The sequence below is a fragment of the Atractosteus spatula genome, chromosome 23 (genome assembly GCF_055471065.1).
Source record: "Atractosteus spatula isolate fAtrSpa1 chromosome 23, fAtrSpa1.hap1, whole genome shotgun sequence".
Lineage (NCBI taxonomy): Eukaryota > Metazoa > Chordata > Actinopteri > Semionotiformes > Lepisosteidae > Atractosteus > Atractosteus spatula.
The window spans coordinates 8,992,108-9,013,738 of NC_142728.1; the positions used below are offsets into that span (position 1 = coordinate 8,992,108).

The 21,631-nt window shown below is 39.3% G+C and overlaps 1 protein-coding gene across 3 annotated transcripts; it reads left to right on the forward strand.

The window, feature by feature from the left end:
- The first annotated feature begins 1,037 nt into the window (after positions 1–1,037).
- Positions 1,038–20,704, forward strand: snapc4 (small nuclear RNA activating complex, polypeptide 4). 3 transcript variants are annotated; one of them, XM_088940215.1, is made up of 26 exons: positions 1,038–1,073; positions 1,760–1,916; positions 2,288–2,328; positions 2,421–2,520; positions 3,118–3,155; positions 3,754–3,894; positions 4,814–4,939; positions 5,230–5,308; positions 5,964–6,045; positions 7,649–7,750; positions 8,616–8,688; positions 9,385–9,549; positions 10,349–10,499; positions 10,938–11,044; positions 11,306–11,400; positions 12,303–12,397; positions 12,857–12,942; positions 13,605–14,039; positions 14,301–14,390; positions 14,617–14,821; positions 15,195–15,265; positions 15,774–15,830; positions 16,150–16,180; positions 16,699–18,392; positions 19,702–19,842; positions 20,293–20,704. In XM_088940215.1, exons 1-25 carry the CDS (start codon positions 1,041–1,043, stop codon positions 19,807–19,809), a joined length of 4,362 nt encoding a protein of 1,453 aa, XP_088796341.1. In that variant the 5' UTR covers positions 1,038–1,040; the 3' UTR covers positions 19,810–19,842; positions 20,293–20,704. The 3 variants fall into 3 exon arrangements, with proteins under 3 accessions (XP_088796341.1, XP_088796339.1, XP_088796342.1); XM_088940213.1 differs by having other exon boundaries at positions 19,702–20,704; XM_088940216.1 differs by having other exon boundaries at positions 1,045–1,195; positions 19,702–20,704.
- The last annotated feature ends 927 nt before the right edge of the window (positions 20,705–21,631 follow it).

Genomic DNA, 21,631 nt, shown 5'->3' on the forward strand with positions numbered 1-21,631 from the left:
TGTGTGCCATGGTGTATTGCAGTTTTTGTTTATTATGGTTGTCATAAAGGAATGTTTGAAGATTATTCTGTACTTAGTTTTATTCAAATGGGAGCATTTTCATTCAGTTAGGTTAATATAAATAACTGGAGTGTCTAGTACTGTCTATACCTAAACTACAAGGCACAGCATGTATGAAGACAGTTCCTATCGGCACAGTTCAATACTTTCAGTTGGTAAGCAGGGCTGTGGAAAAAGTCACAATACCTACAGCTGGAGTGTATAAAATGAAAACCTTTTTGTAAAAAATAGGTGACAAAAGACTAAACACAGCTATAAAATGTAGGTCTGATTTCTTTCAGAAGGTATAGGTCTGGACTGGACCGTGCACTTTACAAAATCTGTATATCTTGGGCCCTGCTTGGTCTAAAAAAAAAAAGAGAATTGCTTGTATTTGGTGTTAAAATAGAGCGTTACGTTAGACAACTCTAAACAGCCCATTTTGTTTAAATATCTTAAGAGAAAATTATTTTTTTAATTTATGTCAATAAGAAGTGATCATGTAATTTAAAGATGCTAAACTAATAATAACAAAGTAAATAGAATCGTATGGAGTGATGATTGTGTAGCTCTGTGCAGTCTAACAAAAATAGTAACGGATTTAAATGAATAAATTGGTGAAATCAAATTCTATATAACCAATATCTGGGAAATACATTTGCATCACCATATATTCCAACACCATTTGTAACCAGATTTTGAGAAACCTTGTTCTTTCTACGAAAAGAACATGCAGCGAGTTGAAAACAGTACCGCCTAAGAAGGTCAAACGCTCTGAACCAATCACAGAGGGGGAAAATTTGTTTACCCGTTGCATCATGGGTATACAGTTTCACCTTTTTCTTTAAAGCATATTTTTTACTATTTATCTAACAAGGAATGAATAAAACCATGTATTTATTAACATCTGTAAATAAAAGTATTATATCATATTGCAATGCAGTCTAACAGCAGTGATCCGAAAATGTGTGTTTTTTGTTGGCGGTTGAATTGTGGGTAATATGCAAATGAAGTGGGATGTAAGGCTGCAAAACGTAAGTTCTTCGAAAATACCAAATAGGATGTAAGGTGCTTATATTCAGTTTTTTTATTTTTGCTTAACCGGAGGGATTTACTCAGTTTTTCATCTGTTTCACGTTTCTGGATAAAAGTATATGTGAGTATCCGATACTAACCCAACTTGTGGAGATGCACTGCATGGTTGCTTGCAAAGGGATGAAAATAATTGACATTATTTTTTATGTTGATGATTTATTATATTATTACTTCTAGACCTTGTCAACATTCATATGTCACTTTAGTCATGTTTTTAGTAGGAGGTTTAAGTTGTACTAAGCGGAGGGTTAACCTGCAAATTTACGGCCATTTAGAAGGTGTTCATAGAAATTCATAGCCGGGAGGGAACAGATATGAAATAAGTATAAACAACATCTTATATTACCTAAGTTACTGGGTCATACAGCAATTTAAGAGTAATGAACATTCCTACTAATAGTCATAGCCAACTAGTAAATACCTATCTATATACATTATGCAACATGCAGTGTAGTTGATTTATGTATTTACGTACGAATAAAATTAAAGATATAACTATGTGATACTCATGTTCTGTAGCACGTTGTAAGATGAGATAGATACCCAGGAGGTAATTTTGTTTGTTAATTTTTCGGCTGAATTTTATATCAGTTCGTTTTGCAAGACAACTATTCTGACTTTCCAGGTGGGCGGTATGGATTACGGAGTTTTACATGCAGAAAGAGAGAAGATACAGCGGGAAATCGCTGCGCTCGAACAGAGTCTGGATGCGAGATCTGACGACGTCGACCTGCTTTCGTCGGATTTGGAAGAAACCGAGGATGAGTCCGACTTCGAGAAAGGCACGGCATCCTAAATACAATCTATATGTGTTGTATTCCCAACAAGAAACTAAAAATAAAACTGTTTTCCAAGGTTATGATCAAGTAAGGTGAAACTGTTTGGATTTCATAGAGCAAGTATAATATAACTCAATTGGTATCAAGACAGAACCTTAAATAAAGAATTTATAACCTTTGTGCCCTGCTAAAACCGTTGAATATAGTGAGGATAACACAAGAATTTTGAAGAGAAAAGTACTGGTGCATTTATTATGTTTTGCAAAGTTATAAAACGAATTTTTAAGGTAACAGATTATCCAGCACTTTTCATGATAATTAACCATTTGACATACAATAGTGTTAATTGTGCTATTGTAATATTCTCTTTTCAGATGAAAATTCAGATAGCAGTGGGCATCAGTGGACAGACCTGGTCAGTTTCAGAAAATTGCCGCATAATAATATATTTTATACATTTCTTTTGAGTTGACCACAAGAATACTTACAACCCCCTTTTCCCTGCAGTCCAACACAGAGTCTTCGACCAAGACGCCAAAGATTCAGAGAGCAAGAGAGAGAATCAGTCTTGGCTCAGGAGATGCTCCTTTAGACTCCAGGTTACAAGGCACTGTGAATTTTTATTTTTCAATTGCTGTGACTTTTAATGTACTCTACAGTACACTGCTGCATTTCCATCAAGAGAGCATCTTTATGTTTAGGTAGGAATTAGTATAGTTTCATAAACATAAAGAGCCCCTTTTAAAAAAACACACACACTTCACAGACAACAGGTCCTAAACAGATCGAGCAAATTTAAAAAGAAACCAGTTATAAAAAGAGAAGAAAAACAGTGCTAAATTAAAAATAGTTATTAATTCATGAATGCTTTTTTGCCTGACTCATTTTTGGCACTGGCTATATTTGTTTAAGTAGAGAGTTTCTATAAATGAAAACATTAGATTTCTTGGAGCAGAAGGTTTTTATGTTTTTATGTTTTTATGTTTTACTGACCCTTTTCCATCCTACCCACAAGCTAAAGCAGGAATTTTACAGTGTTGTTTCCTGTAAAAAAAAAAGTCTAAAATCAAGTTATTGCAAAATTGTTCTATATCCGTAACTTAAACAGATGTAGATGTATCTAATGTTTAAGGAAACGCTTGGTGAATGTGATTGTGCGATTGTAATATTGTAATTGACAGTGATGTCTGTGTTTCTGAAACAGATGGAGGCAGTGCTGACAAAGGGGTGTCTCAGGACACAGTAAGTAATCACTATGTATGAACTTTCTGCTTGGCTTCAGAGGATCAAGATGTTTTTGTGAACCGAAAACAGCTTCAGTTCACCAGTTGAACCGGACAGGGACAGCACTGGAGAGCAGTGGTTTGAGTTCTGGACTTGCAACTGGAAAGTTGTGGGTTGTAATATTAAGTGAGGCACTTTTGTTGTTTACCTTTGAGCCAAGGTAAAGAACCAAGTATTTCACCAATTGGAACTTGGTATTTTAAACAGGTGCAAATTTAAGTCTTTTTATATAAAAGCAATAAAGATAAGCAGGGACAAGTACAATAATTTCACTATGAAACCCTCTTCTGTTTTGCTATTGAATTTCAAACCTGGCTGTATGCTGTGTGAATAGATTGTCATTCATCTTTTGCATGAGCAGGATTAGCTGGATACGAATATAGCTTTCCTAAAAGTCTTTTGGAAGGCTGACTATAAATGTTACCACATTGGATTTATTCAGCAGCACATTTACTAAAGATTTACTAAAGACTAAGATTTACTAAAAGACGTAATTTAAGTATTTTTTATAATTAGTTTTCTGAAAGCCAGTTTATCAGTGTGTCTCTATTGCCAGAGTGGAGATGAGAGTGATGACGACCTCGGTCTGCCCGAAGACGCAGAGACCTGCTTGCAGATGAACTTGGTCTACCAGGAGGTGATTGAGGAGAAGCTTGTGGAGCTGGAGAGGATGCTGAGCGAGAACAGAGAGCAGCAGGTCAGAGGGCAGGAGACACGAGCAGGGTTCAGACAGCACTTGCGGGAGAGAATCTGTCACCTCCCTAGAGATGGGACATGCTGAAAGTTTCAGTTATCTGTAATCATTTCTGCATTATCACAATTATCAGATGAGTAACTAAGACTTGTAATTACTTGGCATATATGAGAATAAAAAAATAAATTTTTAACTCAGTGGATAGCATGATAATTGCCTCGACAAATCATTATAGAAGAAAACTGTATGGGGAAAATTTTGCTTTCAGGCAAAGGCCATATTGATTTTACTTATTGCCATAACTTGTCCTCTCTAGTTACTCTGTATTTAAGCACACAATGTATGAGTGGCTGTTTAGATCACAAAAATATTTTGAAGACTTTTTTCTAAACTAAACTTCTCACAAGTTCCACAATGGTCATTTTACTTTCCAGCTTCTGAATGATAGTAATACTCAGTATTGAGGATTTAAAAAAATGTGTGCTAAATGTTATTGATCACAAAAATCCCAAACTGGAAAGTAATTGAGTAAGGATGAGGTAGGAAGACAAACAAATGAGATGAACAATGTTGCAGCCCAGGAAGTGATGTCTTGTTTATTACAGATTTTGAGCCGTTTGATTCTCTTTGTTTCCAGAACTTATGCGCGGAGGCTTTGCTGATGCTTGCATAATAACTAATTAATTAATGAACATATGCTGGGAAAAAAAAGGATTTAAAGTATCAAATCAATAGAACCCTAAAGTAAAAAGCAACTGCCTGTTGAAGGTTTACATTGCTTTTAGAAATGTGAGCTACTGTACATGCTAAAGTGCAAAACATTGTGTGCAATAAGAACATATTCTGCACTAAAGCTTTTAAATTGTCCCTGCAACAGATAAAGCACATAATTCTCGTTACACTTGTATTTATCCCCAAACAGAATGAAATCCTCATTGAAGTGTCTGGAGCATCAGTACCAAAGCCCACTTCTAATGATTTACCTCCAATGAAACTGCACCTGGGCAGCTTCCTAAAGCCTTACTTCAGGGATAAGTCTACTGGTCTTGTAAGTAGTGTGCACATGCTGACCAGAAAGTTCCCTCACTTCTCACTGTTGTCTTTGTGATCTCTGACCCTTCCTTTTTTCCTTTTTTGTAATCTGTCACATTTGTTAAATTCTATTTTATTTTCAGCTGAGGTAATGAGTAAATTCCTGTAACTGTCCTGTATTAAGTCTGTATGTGAAAATGTAACAGATTTCCATTATATGACCTTTGTCTGGCTAGTATGAACAAGATGCAGATTTTGTTAAAACCAAGTTTGTCCTTCCTCAGTTTTGTTTTGTTCTAATCTAAGGGACCACCAGCTAATCCAGAAACGAGAGAAAAAATGTCACAAGGGATGAAGACCTTTGAAGATTTGACAGCTAAAAGATGTAGGTTTGCATAGGAAGAATTTATTTCTGCTAGTGTGATGATGGATTTATTGAAAATAATGTAGATGTAGGCATTATACTACTTATAGTAAATAACTAGTTATACTTTTTACCAAAAGGATCTTAATCTGTATTTGTAAATCTGTATCTACAGATCAGTTTCCTAAGTCTTTGCTTAGTATTACAAGAAGGTTATAACACAAAGTCTTAGTTTAATAGCAAATTAGTTCAAAAAGAAAAAAAAGTTCTTTTTTATTTTCTTTAAAAATACTTAGTAAATTAAGCATTGTTTGGTGAGGGTTGCTCCACTTTTTAACAACAAGCAGTACACAGTTTCCCACAAATCCCATAGAACATGGAGAACTAACAACATAACGTCAGGCCTGGAAAGGTCAGAGAAAATTTAAAATATCTTATATTAACAGAACATTTGTGAAGTACATTGGGTTATCTTGTACTTGGAATGCCTATAGAAATACTCAAAGCAACTACCAACATTAAATTGAGTTAGAAACTAAATCAAACAAGCGAGGAGGAGATATCGATTACAGAACTTCGGTGTCGTCCAGCAGTTAAAATCATGTAAGTGTACTGAAAGGTAATCCTGGATGTACCGTTGAATACTCCTTTGAAATGTGATTTCTGTGTGTCTCAGGGCTACCCTGGCACAAGGCCCTTCTGCATTCGGCTGTGGTGAATGACAGCAGGAAGCGGCTCCAGCAGCCCAAACTGTTCAAGTAAGTGTAACAACATCACTTTATAACATCAATTTATTAGCCCTATACAATTTCGTGCATTAGGAATTCGTCTTTTCGCCTACCCCAGCTTGGTCTCCATGAGACACACAGACAGGGAGAGAAGCTTGGAGTCAGAGCGCAGGGTCAGCCATTGTACAGCGCCCCTGGAGCAGCTGGGGTTAAGGGCCTTGCTCAGGGGCCCAACAGAGTAGGATTCCTCTGCCGGCTGCGGGATTTGAACTGACAACCTTCCAGCCACAGGCACAGATCCTTAGCCGCAGTGCCACCACTCCACTCTGTGCGGAGTGTGCTGTGTGTGTGTGTGCAGAGTGTGCTGTGATACAAGCAAAAGAAGACATTCTCCAAGGGTGAAATGGATAATGCAGCAGCAATTAGCTTGTGTGTAACTGTGTATAGCCAGGGCTTTCTAACCAGCAAGTAGTGTAATGTGTTCATAACACAGATTGTTTGAACCTTAGCCATGTCCTCAGGTGATGGTGACCAGGATTTTCAATGGCCTGTTGCAAAATTTGCAAAGCACTGCCGAGGGAGGATTGGGAGTGTTTGGCCGGGGATCTCTCTGGCAGCCCCTGCTACTTGCTGAGCCCATGCCGTCACATCAGTGAGAATCATGCTGCTCCTCCTTTCAGCAGAAACTCTTTTTTTTTTTCCCCAATTTGGAATCGGCTATTATTTTTTGTTAACCCACTTGCTTTGAAACCGCTAAGGGTGTATGCATCGCATCTTGGCGCATGGCTATGGACCCTGCAATCTCACAATGAGGGAGATGTAGAGTGTAGACAGACAGTTCCCCACCTGCCCAACTTCGACCCACTTGTCTTTTTACACATTACGGACTACATAGCTCTGTTCTTAAAATGTAGCTGCAGATGGAAGAGAGACATGTCCTTTAGTGACAGCGGTACCCCTTGCCTGCAAGAGCCTGGGAGGCCAGAGGGGTTGCCGTGTCGCCAAGATCTGAGAAAGCCCCTGAGATTGATCCCACTGTACCATTCAGTTCACTCAACCAATGGTGCACTGCGTCACCAAGAACCCCAATTGCAGTCAGATGGTGACACGCTCAAATCAATTCAAATCAATAACCGTGGTGGTCAACCTGGGTTCAGGTGAGCGCCACTGCTGTCTTAACCACTCAGGAGTCCCAGTCAGCACTTAGAGTTTGCAAAGTGTCTGATAAATGGTTGCTGGTGTGGCAGGTTGGAATTGTCTGTATTTTGTATTTTGTTGGATTTGTTGCTTTGAGTTGAAACACAAAGAAGCAATGAAGAATTTCACATTGTTTCAGAATGAAATGAAAAATACAAAACACTTTGATAAAAATATCAAAATCCCTTGATGTTAATGTAAATATTTCCTTTAAAATAAAGAATTGTCAAAGTGGTTTCAAATATCTGAATATATTGATTGCCTTTCAGCATATAGCATCTGTAATTAGGACACTAGTACAAAGCTCAATGTGTAATCTGTGTAAAACAGAATAAGGTAGCATTACAGATTGTTTTCACCTTTTATGAAATAAGAGGCAGCTAAGACTAGGTATTTTGAATGTTTGAGACACAACGTAGCTTTGTTTGTCTTGAAGGATTGAGTACATGACCCAGAAGTTACAAAAGGCCGAGAACATGGAGAAGCAAATTCTAGAAAAGCAAATCGAACAGGCAGAGCGGGAAATTGATGCGATCAAGTAAGTGGCTTCTTTCTATATCAAGAACATCTGCAGTAAATAAATGAGTGTCTCAAGTTCGTTGTAATTATATGAAAGAAAATTGTTCGGTGTGTTCTGGCCAGGAGAACATTCTGGTTATCAATCATGATAAGGACATGAATCAAAATTAAACTCTGAAATTCATAATTATTATAAATAACATGCTCCCAATTATAAAATATTAAAAAATACTGCAGGTTAACAAATCCTCTGTATCCTCCGAGCAGAAGTCCTGAGTGTTACTTTTGGGACAAACTGGACAGTGTCTAAAGACGTGCTCGGGTCTGCTTCATAACCTCTTTTTTAGCTTGTTAAGGGGTGCTTGTATTAAATGTTTATTATAGATATCACTGATATTCAGCCTACTTAACATTGTTACATTACAAACCAAATTTGTTTTATTGTTGGTTTTCAGTCTGAATTTTTTTCTGTCTCTATTATAGGTAAATTGGTAGGATTGTTTGGATGCAGAATGTACAAATGAAAAGTGTATCCAGCCTTTAAATTTCATTCAGTAGCACAGCACTTTAATTAAATGGTCATAGCCAACAGAGATATAATGGAAAGAACCTATAGTGCTTTGTGTGGTTCTGATTGTATTTTGCTAAAGAGTAGTCTGCTGTCTCTGTGAGCCTGAGATGTGAAAGTGCTTTTTCTATAATTACATTACATCTGAGTAAGTGTAATTGGCATTCTTGTTATGTTTCATGCCAAGTGAGAGTTTGTATTCCTCTGTTAAAGATGTTTCTTCCTTCAAAATTAGAGCTCTTTCTCCTTTTTCCCCTAATTGTCACTAAACATGTTACTGTATCTCTACTGATTTTATTTCCTTTTTTTTTCCAAGTGAAATGTCTGATGAACAGCTGGTAGGCAGTCGCTTAGGTGAGCACGACTGGGAAAAGATTTCAAATATTGATGTGAGTATTTTTTGTGAATGTGTTAGATTGTTGTTAATACTGTACAATGAGATTCTTTAGAATGATAATAAACCATCGGTTGATACACATTAGTGTTTATTTTATCCTTAACCTAATCTTATCCCTATTTATTATCTGTGGATGCCCTGTCATCATTGTGTAGAACCTTGATTTATACGAAAACGATGATTAATCTGATATCTATTAAGGTTTCATTTATACAACATAATCTAAAGTGTGAGTCATAAGCCTAGAGCACTCACTTTAAAAGACGCCATCTTACATTTATGCCACAGAGGCTTGTCCACAGGGCTTCCGTCTGCTGTGTGACATGACTGAAACACAGAAAAAGTCCTTGTCCATACCTCCAGGAGGTGCAATGTAGTGGATATTTCTCCAGAATGGGAGTCGGCCCAAAGCATTCATCATACATCCTACATCCAGGTGCCACATGTAAACTGGTGTTCAAATAACTGAAACAAATAAACTTCAGAATTAAGAAATTTACAAAATTGCCACAATATGAACAATTACAAAAACAAAAAAAATAGAAGCACGTTACTTAGTTTAAGTGACACCGGGTAATGAGTAATGTAGTGTTTATTGGAAATCTATAAGCATCTTTTTTAAATCACATATAAAAAATTCAATGCCAGTACACTATCCCTTAGTTCTCTTCTCTTTGGATTTCTGCAGTTCGAAGGGATGCATAAGGCAGATGATATAAAGAGGTACTGGCAAAACTATGGGCATCCATCTATCAACAAGTCAAGCTGGAAAGAAGATGAAATCGAGAGCCTGAAGGAGATAGCGGCGAAGTACAACTGCTGTGATTGGGAGAAGATTGCTGAGGAGCTGAAGGTAATGGGTTGGGGCTTTCACTCCATGCTTGAGAGATGAACTGCAGCCGTGCCATGGGCATCCAGTCACACCTCTCTGTTGACGCCAGCACAGCGTCTCTTCCCAGACACTTAAGGTCTCTGCATTTCGTTGGTCATGTCGGTGTTTGTCATCTTTTTAAAAAACTGGAGTTCTGTTATTTTTCTTTTTATATTTTCCCCCAATTTGGGATTGCAAATTACTGATCAGGGCCAGTAGTAAGAATTATTGGTTGGGAATCTAGACTCACAGCTGGAGGGGACAGTATTATTGCACCTTGAGTCAGGTACTTCACTTCTGTGTCCTGCTTGCACTTGGGTCTCATCAACGTAAATGAGATTTCATCTAAAGTAAAAAAATCAACTGTGCTCCATCGTTTTGACTGCTGTAGGAAAGTGAGGAGCATTCTGATCTAACTACTGTTTCCTGACAGAAGGCTTTAGCACCAAGTGAAATGAACAATGCAGGGTGCCAGGGGTGCTGCTGTGTGATCCATTCCAGCTAATTGAAGCCCAGGCTCAGATATACATCAAGATTATAGGGTCCAATGGGAAGACGTAGCAAATACCTTTCCTAGTTGATCCATTAGGAGCCTGTAGTCATGTCAGTCAGGATCTGATTTATGGTGTAATTAAATTCAGGTCAAGGTGCTTGTGATTTGAGAGGAGAAGACTCAAACTCAAAGTTAGTCCTCCCGTGCCATAATCTTAAAACTCATTTACCTCTTGTGCAGTGGTATGGGTGTAAATGTATAACTCTAATTGTTCAATTGATGTTGCAGACGAACAGAACTGCCTACATGTGTCTGCAAGCATACCAGCTCTACATTAACAAAGGTCTCAGGAAGAAGTTCTGGACAAAGGAGGAGGATCAGATGCTGAAAGATCTGGTGGAAAAAATGAGGATTGGGAGCTACATCCCCTATACTCAGAGTAAGGTTTCTCGAGACACAGGGGTGACAGAATGGATTGATACATGCTGCTCTTGCTGCACTTGTTTGTTGTTTTTTCTTTTATTACTTCTTTTATTTGTTTTACTTACCACAGTTTCTTGAAAAGTGCTCATAAAATGATGTGCCTACTTTTTTTAGTTTGGATGCAGCCAGCATTTTTATTGATCTGATAAATCATTGCCTTTTATAAATTAGTTTGAGGCTTTCAGAGCTCAGGTTTATGAAACAATAAGCCACAGAACCCTGGACCACAGCGAACTCAGTGGGGGTCTGTGCAGAAATCCATATGCAGTAGTAGATGTTGTCTAAGTTTTGTGCAGGTCTTTGTTCTAGGCAGGACCATAGTTATTAAATTGGTCCACACTTGCTTAAATGATTCCGCTGCTGAGGATTATTTTACTTTGTCTTTGCCTTTTAGTTTCGTATTTCATGGAAGGGAGGGAGGCGTCTCAGCTGGTGTACCGCTGGACACAGTCTCTGGATCCTTCCTTGAGAAAAGGACCTTGGACAAAGGCTGAAGACGAGGTCAGCTGTTCTCCTCTGTCAAGTGTGGGAGTTGTATTTAGGGATGTGAACCTGTACATTGAACATCATTACAGCGGGAAACAAGCAGTGTGTCAAAGTGAAGGCATTAACTGGCTAGAGAGCGTAGCTGAAAGCACGAGTGCTCTTTTTCTTGTAATGTTTTACACCGCCTCTAACTCACAAGGGGCTACCGCAGTGGAGGACTGAGTTACCAAAAAGTGCAGTCAGATATAAATTGGTGGCAATGTTTTTTTTTTACAGATGTTACTGCGGGCTGTGGCGAAATACGGCACTCGAGACTGGTGGAAAATTCGGGATGAAGTCCCGGGCAGAAGTGATACCCAGTGCAGGGACAGGTTAGAATGGCATTTTATTCAAGCTGAAGAGCTTACACAAATTAATTCAAGTAAAGTCCTCTCTCCTGAACACGCAACGATAGACAATAATTATATGCACTGCTCATTAATCCTTCTAATGCTTTTAACATATCCTACCAAGCCATCCATTGGGTGTTTGTTGTTCATGATTCTCATTATTTAGTATCCATCAGGTCACTATTTGGACCTTGACCTTACAACAGTGTTCATCCTTTTGGAATCAGCTAGTGGCCCTGATGTTTAAACAGTAACTGTCATTGTTTCAAGAGACTCATACACCTAGTGTTTGACTCTTAGTAATCTGAGGCCGCAAAAGAGATTCTCAAAGCAAAATAAACTTTATCATGAAAAACATAGATCGGTGGAGCTTGGTATACACTATACTGTATAGTGGGACCAAAGGGAACTTGTTGTGATGCTGGACAATAACATTACATACCGGGGAGCACTAATATCACTGCAGTCTACCAGAGGAGAGGTGGAAATCCTCAAGGACACAAATGGTGGTCATGCCATGCTGGCATAGTTCAGCTCAGTATGAGCCTGTAAGCATAAAGTAATTACTGACAATGGATGGATTGAGTCTCTTCCTCTTTCTGACCCCTGTGAGCGGAGATACATACATGTGATGCAAGCTGTATCGCACATGATGCAACAGCCCAGATAATTGTCCTGTATTGTAACGTGTGTATATAAACGTATGTTTTGTGCTTCTGTCGTACTGCTAGAACACTAGTTACTTGAATAGGGAATGCTCAACTAAAACAATTACACTTACTCATTATGTGTATTTTTTTAAATGAGTTAAGCCATGATCATAGTAGATTCTTCAGAATGCTTTCCTGTGCATCAAAGGACACGCTGTGCTGTGTGCCTTACAGATACTTAGACAGTCTGAGTGAAGATGTGAAGAAAGGCAAGTGGAGCCCAGACGAAGAACAGAAACTCATAATGCTGGTGGAGAAGTATGGAGTTGGTAGGCATTGCCTGTTGAGTACTGAACATGTTCAAGTAGCTGTAGGTCAATATGCAAAGTCCTCTTTTTTACAATTACAAGTTACGATTGTTATTTGCCAATGGACACTCTTATCTAGGGTGATTTACATCAGTAGAGAACTGTTACTTTCAAATACACATCACTCTCATTTGCATAAATTCACAATTTTGAATATTTTTTATTCATATGTTTGCATTGCATAATAGCTTTTAATTGTGCAATTAGTAAATGGTTATAAATTTGACACATGTATTTGCTTTAGTGGTTTTAAGGTCATTTATCATTTTTATGATTTCATCTGGTTTCATGAGCCTTTGATTTGCAATTCAGCACTTTATGGGAGCTACTGAGGTAGAAAATGTTAATGTCTTGGTGGGGTCTGTGCATTTTTTGTGCTTTTGTTTTCTAAATGTGTTTTTCTGTACTGATTTTTGTCAGGGCGCTGGGCTAAAATTGCATCCGAGATTGAAAACAGAGTAGATTGCCAGTGTTTACAAAAATGGAAACTCTTAACAAGACCTAAGGTAAGTCTTTTCTCGGTATCTTCATGTTTAAAGGAAATGCAAAATAATACCAAAGAAATGTGCAGTTATCCTCAGCCTATGTGGACTACAGTGTGTTTTCCAGACGGATGATTGATATTGTCCATCTTACGATACAGCTAGTCATCACTAATATAATGTCTTTGCACGTTGATGTGTTTAAGTGAGTGACTCTTCAGTGCCTACGGAGGTAGAGAACAGTGGACTGTGTTAGTTATCATGATAGTTATTTCAGCAAATGCTGAAAAAGGGTTTGACTGTGTAGAATACAAAGGTTTTACTTGAACTTTGGTTGCTCTCTTATGCAGTTTATTTACCTGCCTCTACAAATCACACAAGACTTAAATGCTAATGGAATACAATTATTTCCACTTTTATCTGTGGCACTAGACAAGTGATTGTGTGGGACTTTTATGATTTCTAAACAGTAATATGTCAATATGTCAATTTTGTATATATAACATCAAAGAAAAGCATATTGTGTATCAGAGGCTGGTGTTCTACCTATTCAAAAATTCAAAAATGTATAATAAGTAAGAGAATATGAGGAAATGGTATGTTTCTGGCAAATTGAACTGAATCCTTTCTAAATTTCTTTCTCTGTTGTCGGTCCTGACTTCGGTCACTGCCGGAAAACTCTAAAGAGAAGACAGCCCAAAAAGATGGAGCCCACCCAGAGGAAGAGGAAGAGAAGAAGGCATTCGTCTATGAAGTGGAAACCGCCGAGCTCCGAGTTTGAGGACTCGGACGAATGGGGGGCTGCGAGCTCCGACCCGGAGAAGTCAGACAGTCAGGAGGACAGAGAGAGCGAGGTCAGTGAGGAGAAGGATGAGTACCACATGCCGAGTATCGATCTCTGGATCCCCACGGAGCCAAAAAGGGCAGATGACACCCAGCTTTTGTGGAAGCCAACAGTGATGTCCAAATCGGAGAAAAAAAACCGCCCCCCCCCACATTCCACTCCTGCGCATTCTTCAGACCCCCAGCACGTTGCCGGTCCTACCACTACCACCGTCATTGGGGATGTGCAGCAGGTGTCGAGTAGCAAGACAAACACCAGCTCCGCGCTGCTGGAAGAGGTAACACTGCTGCTTGTGTGGGGCTCAATACACTAAAACCTTTCCCTTGAAATGGATTATGTCCAGGAAAATTATTGCAATTTTTTAAACCTAGTAAATCGCATGAATTACATTTAGTTTAAAATGTAGATGTTTCCAGCATATTTACAGATCCGTCACAGTAAAGGATACATGTTGATTGTCCACAGATAAATTATGATTTTGCCCAAGAAAAGATGTTTAAAGCCTAAACCGTACTCTTTGTTTTTCTATTAATCAAAGACTTCTCAGAGTGGAAACAAAATGCTTAAGGTCACTTACAATCAAGTGAGGAATCTCCTGAGAAGCAAAACCAAGTTTCAGCACACAGTGGTAAGTATTTTAGTAAGTATATCTGGTAAGTATTTCTTGTTAGTTCTGCATTTAACTGTGTGCCAAGAGGTGAATAAAACATAGGAAATGTTATTAGAAGGAGAGGAGACTCTCGTAAGATGCACAGGAAGTCCAATTATTGCCCAGATATACGGCAGGCTCAGGTCTGAAGAAATTGTTCTTGCTTTTAACATCATTACAGTTTGGAATTGTGTCTCTCCTGCAGACTAGAACAAAAAAACCACTGCAGAAAAAGAAGGCAGAAGCTGAAGAGGCCCTTCAGAAGAGCCAGAGCACAAAGAGTTTAGCTAAAATGGGGAAACAGGTGCAAAACTCTACGCTCAATGAGAAGCTGCTGATAGCTGTCACTCCCTGGGTGGGCAACGTCCTAATGCCAGCAGATCTAGACCGACAACACAAGCGCAGAGAAGGTGCTGACTTTCACAGTGAGATGTCACTGTGGTTAAATGAACATCTTGTAACACAACCCTCAAGTGGCGGCAGATGGCTTTTAGTCTCAATGATGCTGTTTGTTTAGTTATTTTAATTTTCACATATGAGTAGCTAACGACTTGGTCTTCGGCTGCTATTCATTACCAAATAGCACTGGCATTCTGTGTTTGGTGTAGGTTGAAGTTTCAAGTTTTGGTTAGGTGCTACAGTTGTATAAAGTAATGTTTAACATTCAGCAGCAAAACATGTTAATCTGCTGCTTCAGGTCTTGGGGCTGAAATAAAGTGTCAAGACTGCCGATAACACAAAAAGGTACTCAAAAACTCAAGAAGATACTGTTTTTCATTATAGCTGATGTCATCAGAGAGAAAGCAGAGGACATTGGCCTCACCAGCACTCCAGTCTTTACTCTGCTTATTAAAGTGAGTAGCCCTACGTTTTATGTCGATTCCATTTATTGAATTCTTGTGCGCATGTCTTCTAGGCCAAATGTACTTTCTGCTTTAAAATTTATAAATAAATTTAGGCTTTTCTTTATGCGACCTTCTACTGTTGTCATAAATGGGTTTCTTCCTGGTTAACTTATTGTTTTGGACAGTGGTCTACATAAGGAAGACCCGATTAGAACAAAATAAGTTTTTTAATAAAAACTTAGCACACCAGATAATTATTTTTGTCCTTTATATTCACATATATTTATTTGCAAAAGCATGCCTGCAATTCAATATGAAGCCTGCACTGTCACTGTCTGTGCTGTCACTCTGTCACAAATGCAGAGTATACTTGGTTCCTACTTACAGGTGTTGTGGTAGCGTCCTGTGATAGAGAACTTTGGTATATGTGAGTGAGGTACGTACAGTTAATGCTGGTACAGTAAAGCTTACAGAGTGCTTCAGGGGGGTCTAACTCTCTTCCCCTGTACTATACCAGGTTCTTCACATCGATGCCGAAGGTTGCAAGAAAGTCATTGAGGAACGAAACAAAATGGTAAGGTGTGCTGAAATCATTATTGACACCTCGCAAAAAGTAAAACATTCCACGTTTGAATAAAATGGTATTTTGGCAATGGTGCCTTAATTCCATTCAGAGATATTTGCCAGAAGTTTAATTAAGTCTTATTTGCTGATGTGTATTAGGATGCATTCTAGTGTTAATGCAGTTTTGCTGAGTGGTAACTATGTGTTCAATGATGAGATTGTAATATGTTTGTAGTACCAACTGGTTCAAAATATCAGAAGATGTTTAAGTCTGTTTTTTATACTGTATTATATGATCCACTTTGTCAAAGTGCTTTTCTCTTTTTCAGGAGCCCTCAAATAATAAGAGCGCAAGTAAAGGTGCGTCATGAATTTATCTACTTTTAATAATTCACATATTTTGTATAAATGTGATGCCCAGAGTGCTGAGCCAGCAAAGGTGCTCACCTGAGCACAGGTTGAGCTCTGTGATCATGGATTCGAGTCTGGGTCATGTCAATAGCTGACGATGATGAGGATTCCACTGCCAGAGTTGACTGGGATGCTAGCAGTAGGATGGGACTGGGACTTTGGCTCTGAGCAACGCTTGTAGCTTCTCGCGCACTTACAGGAATGCAGTACTGGTGGTGAAGGACACGCCTCTTCCTCCAGTCAGTGCTGAACTACAAGGAACCTGGTGTTGCTAATTTCACATCAGCTGAGTGAAATTAGCAACACCAGGTTGGTAATTCTAACTGAAGTATTTCCTGCAGATATATAACTTTAATATAGAAATGTATTAGTATTTTTGCACTTTAATTTTGTTAATTTGTGTTTTTTGTAATTTTTTTGTAACTTTAATTTGTGTTTCGTATTGTATTTTCTTATTTGGACTCCAGCCATGCAAACAGTACCCCCTACCCAGACGATATGCAGATATCCTTCACTTTTAAATAGTACAAAAACTGTGGCCCAAATCTTGTACGAAAAGCGATTGAAAGAGGCCAGGAAGAAGAAGGAAGCTCGGAAAAAACAGACCATGTTCCTTCCTGTCCTGATGATTCCCCAGACCTTTGTGATACAACAGCCCTGGCAGCAGGTGGCGCAACCTGTCATGCCCTCTACAGAAGTGGCCTCCACGTCATCTGCTTCAAAGCCCACTGATGTCCCTAGTGAGAAAATGGGATGCGCTGTAGAGACCATGAAATCATCAGAAAGATCACTGACATTGAAGGTAGACACACAAGCTCCCAAAGGGAAACCATCTACCAACCCATCAGTTCAGGCGATGCCACAGAAGAATGAGTCTTGCTTACCTCAAGCTCCTGTCTTGCCGAATTCTGTACCTGGAAACAGCCTGAATGCAAATCAGGTGGCTCTGTCCCCAGCTCCAGGTAGCCCTGTTCTACCTGTGCCCATTACTTGGATAATGACTCCTCAAGGCCTGCTACCAGTTTGCTCACAGCCTGTGTTAGGTGTACCTAATTCTCTTCAGACTCCCATCGTCGTGAGCCAGCTAGGACAGCAGACATCCACTTCCCCTAATAGTGTTTTGCCTTCAACTGGACTAAATGCCACTGGTGGCACTGCAAGCCCAGCTGTGGCAACTACTAACACTTCACCAGCTCCTGTGATTTTACAGACAGCAACCGTCAAATCAGCTGATACAGTTTGCACAAGCCAGCCATTGAGCAAACCATCCAGTTCTGCCTCAGCTGCAAGCTGCATTCCGTCTATCACAGCCACTTGTACAACAACCACTGTTTCTGTCCCAGCTGGCAGCAGTGTTTCACCCACTGTCATTCCCTTGGCAACCACTACACAAACTGCAAGTCCAGTATTTAGACCTATTTTGGCTGTCCAACAGGGCGTAAGTGTGATAAATGGTGTCCAGCCCAGCTTACAGAAAGGCACTGGCAACCTTCCTACTGACAGTGTACCCTCCGTTCCCAAGTTGTTACCTGCAGCTCAACCTCAGGTTAATACGCAGCAACCAAGTGTCCCTCGTTCTCAGCCCTCCCAGACACCTGTGCCCTCAGACTCGTCTCCAAAGTACACAGCCTCCTCTCACAATTCAGCCTCCAAGGTGGAGAGACCAGTTCTGGACCTCAACCTCATGTTTCTGGAGGAAGACAGCCAAGTAAACGAGTGGCTGACCGGGAAAGGGGGAGTGCAGCTCCCCAACTTGAACGTCTCTCTGCCCTACTTGCCTCCTTTCGTGTGTACCTTGAAAAACCTCTCCTGCCTCCTCTACCACAAGAAGTCCTTGGAGAAGAACGCCTCGGCCTTGTTGGCCAAGGACCGCAGGGAAGAGCCAAGCCCGAGTGGAGAAGTGGACATTGAAGCACTCCGGAGGGTGGTTGCAGAGAAACTCGGGAACAATCCAGCCTACCTCCTCCTGAAAGCTCGTTTCCTGGCGTGCTTCACTCTGCCAGCTTTCTTGGCCACCATCCCCTTTCTCAGCCAGTCTGAGCGCCCTGCTATGTTGTCCTCCTCGGACAGCGACTTTGAGGAGGACGTGGAGCACAGAAATGACGCACGGCCTCCCACTTCAGAAGAGCCCAAGGAAGCAGATCTGCAGTGTGTGGATGAGGTAAGGATGTCTGCTGGTGACCTGAGCCCAGACAGTCAAAAACAATAGAAAACATGTTTAACTAATAAGGAGTATAAGATAATTGAGTTTCTGGTGTGGTTCTCAGTAAGGTGTAAGTGCTCAGGCCAGTTGTTAAAGGATTATAGAGTACACTTTGGTCTTGGTAGTGTGTGTCTCCAGCACTAATGATAGTTCTGATCCACAAAGCTTGGCCCATAAGTCAACTCGGCAGGGGTGGAGAAATTGAAGCTGGGTAATATGCCACTGAGATATTTATTACCTTCTACTATATCCACCACTGTATCTAATATCCACAACTACTCCTGCCAGGATTAAATCATTGCCATTCACAGGTTCAGAACATACACAGTACCACTCCCTAGACAGCGGGGAATCCCTTATGCCAATAAGAATTCTCCATTACCTAGGTTTCAAGGAAGTGACATCATTTTCCCTAAAACAGGCTCTTGCACTTCAGGAAAATGAATAAATTAAAACCTCCTCTTACAACAGCATGTTAAAAAGTAATCAATCTTAGATTTACAGCATTTCAGAGTGAACCGAAGAAGGGAATGAAAGTAAGGGGATCTTAGACTGGAGAGACGGAAAGAATTGGGTTTTTGATGGACGTTTTATTTAATAATAATAACAATAAAAATAAGAATAATGAGAATAGTAATAATAATTGCTTACACTTATATAGCACTTTTCTGGACACTCCACTCAAAGCACTTTACAGGTAATGGGGATTCCCCTCCTCCACCACCAATGTGTAGCCCCCACCTGGATGATGCGACGCAGCCAGAGTGCGCCAGAACGCTCACCACTCACCAGCTATCAGTGGGGAGGAGAACAGATTGAAGAAGCCAGTTCATAGATGGGGATTATTAGGAGGCCATGTCTGGTAAAGGCTAATGGCAAATTTGGCCAGGATGCCAGGGTAACACCCCTACTCTTTTCGAGAAACACTCTGGAATTTTTAATGACCATAAATAGTCAGGACCTCTGTTTTACGTCTCATCCGAAGGACGGCAACTTTTTACAGTAGAGTGTCGCCGTTGCTATACTGTGGCATTAGGACTAACACAGATCGCAGGGTGAGAGCCCCCTGCTGGCCCCACTAACATCTCTTCCAGCAGTAACATTCGTTTTTCCCAGGAGCTCTCCCATCCAGGTACTGACCAGGGTCACACCTGCTGAGCTTCAGTGGGTTGCCAGTTGTGAGTTGCAGGGTGATAATAGTTTATAGTAATCTGCCCTTGCAACTGTGTGAAACCTGGTTCACCTGTCCATATGTTTTTGATTTCAGGCCAGGCCTGAAGTGAACCCATCCCTCCTTTCCACTGATGGTGCTGTTGCCAATGAATTCAAGGGAATGACAACAAGAAGAAGGAGCCGCTTCCTGAAAAGAGTGTGAAAGCAGCGCTGATTCCTAACTAGGTTCACTCTGGTGATTTCAGACTTCTTCTTTGGCAGCACATAACTGATACCCCTTCAAAGAAACAGGGAATTAACAAGACAGAAGCACAGAGTTCACCATGCTGCTGGATTAGCTGAGGTAGAATAATGTTAAAATGGGTCACAGAGGTAGGGTCTGAGGTAGGGGCCTTCATACAAGAGATTATACTACTTAACATTCTATTACTGAATTTAAAAAATAGAAATTATAAATCATTATAAAATTCTATACATAAAGCAGCCTCGTAAAACAATCTGTAGGGGAAATCATTTTGTTTTTCTGATTAGTAAAATATTAGACTTCAAAAGATAAGGAACAAGTAATAGGTTTATTCCATGCTGAAAAAAAGAAGAAAGAGAACACAATGTTTCGGCCGAAACGTTGTGTTCTCTTTCTTCTTTTTTTCAGCATGGAATAAACCTATTACTTGTTCCTTTGCAGCCTACGCATGCTGACGCAGCTACCCACCTGAACTTCAAAAGATAAGGGACAACAAACGGATGGTCTACAAAATTTTGAACTCATTTCCTGGCTACCTATACATCAGGAAAACGAAAATAATCTGCAATATTGTTCAGAACCTCTTTGCATCTCTCTGTTTGAGAAAGCATCCATTAAGTAAAACACTTTGAAAATATCGTAGATGTGTTAACTTTGTTTTTTGTAATGTTTTGCTTTGTTCTGATGTTGAAGGCAGAAAAGCCTGGTGGTGTTCTGTACACTGTTAATTTTTTTGTCGAGCTTTTTTTGAAGAATGTAGTGTTATGCTGTCACTGAATATATGGAGTATGTTGTATAATTCTATATATATTGTAATAAATGTTAAAGTATTTTGGAATAAACATTTTTATCACTTAATAGTCCTGCCACTTTAATGCATCGTAGTCTTTAAAAAAGGTTTCAGGAATATAATTTTGTAATGTCGTGTAGTTTCTTTCCAAGAACTACTATCCCTTATGTATTTATTAGATATATTTATGAGCAATAAGTAAAACATTTTTCAACAATTTTCAAGTGCAACTTTTTTTTTCAAGTGATGATTTTGAAAATTCTTTTGATTTCCTTTTCCAGAACTATAAAAAAGCATATACTGTATATATTTGGGATTTTCCCTCCTATGTCAAAGGAGGATATCTACATATAAAGTGATAATTATACCCTGTTGATGTTAAGCTAACATTATCTTGTAAGATAATGCATTGTAACCAGCTCATATTTTTGATTGCCATAATTTTTCATTTAAAGTGCCATAAATCTTTAAAGAGGAGTGCTAGAAAAAAATCTTATCACAAAATTCCCACAGGCCTGTAAATATGAAATGAATAAACACTCGTTAGAGTACGGATTTGTTTCCCTCGTGAAATCAGAGAATTCTTATAAATAAATCTGGATTATTAATAAATACATGTAGCACATACTAAGCATTAAAACTCTCGTGCCAGGCATGTGTATTGTCTTTGTTAGTATGTACCTGTATAAGAAACATCAAAGAGGTTTGTGGACCATAAAAAAATAAGCAGTTCCAAAAGAAAATGACTTTAGTTCATTTTTAAAATTTAATATATCATACACTATACACTATATTATGTATTGGAAAATCTAAAACATATTTTGCTCTTATTTATTATTGTATATTAAAAGGGTCATCAGAAGCAATATTCTTTAAAATTTGCGCAAACTTAATTTTTAATTTGTGTGCATTTCTGCATTGTTAGCCCTAAAAGGGTGATCACAGTCAGAAAAGGCATAGAGCTGAGCAGATCCCTCCTATTCAGGCTTT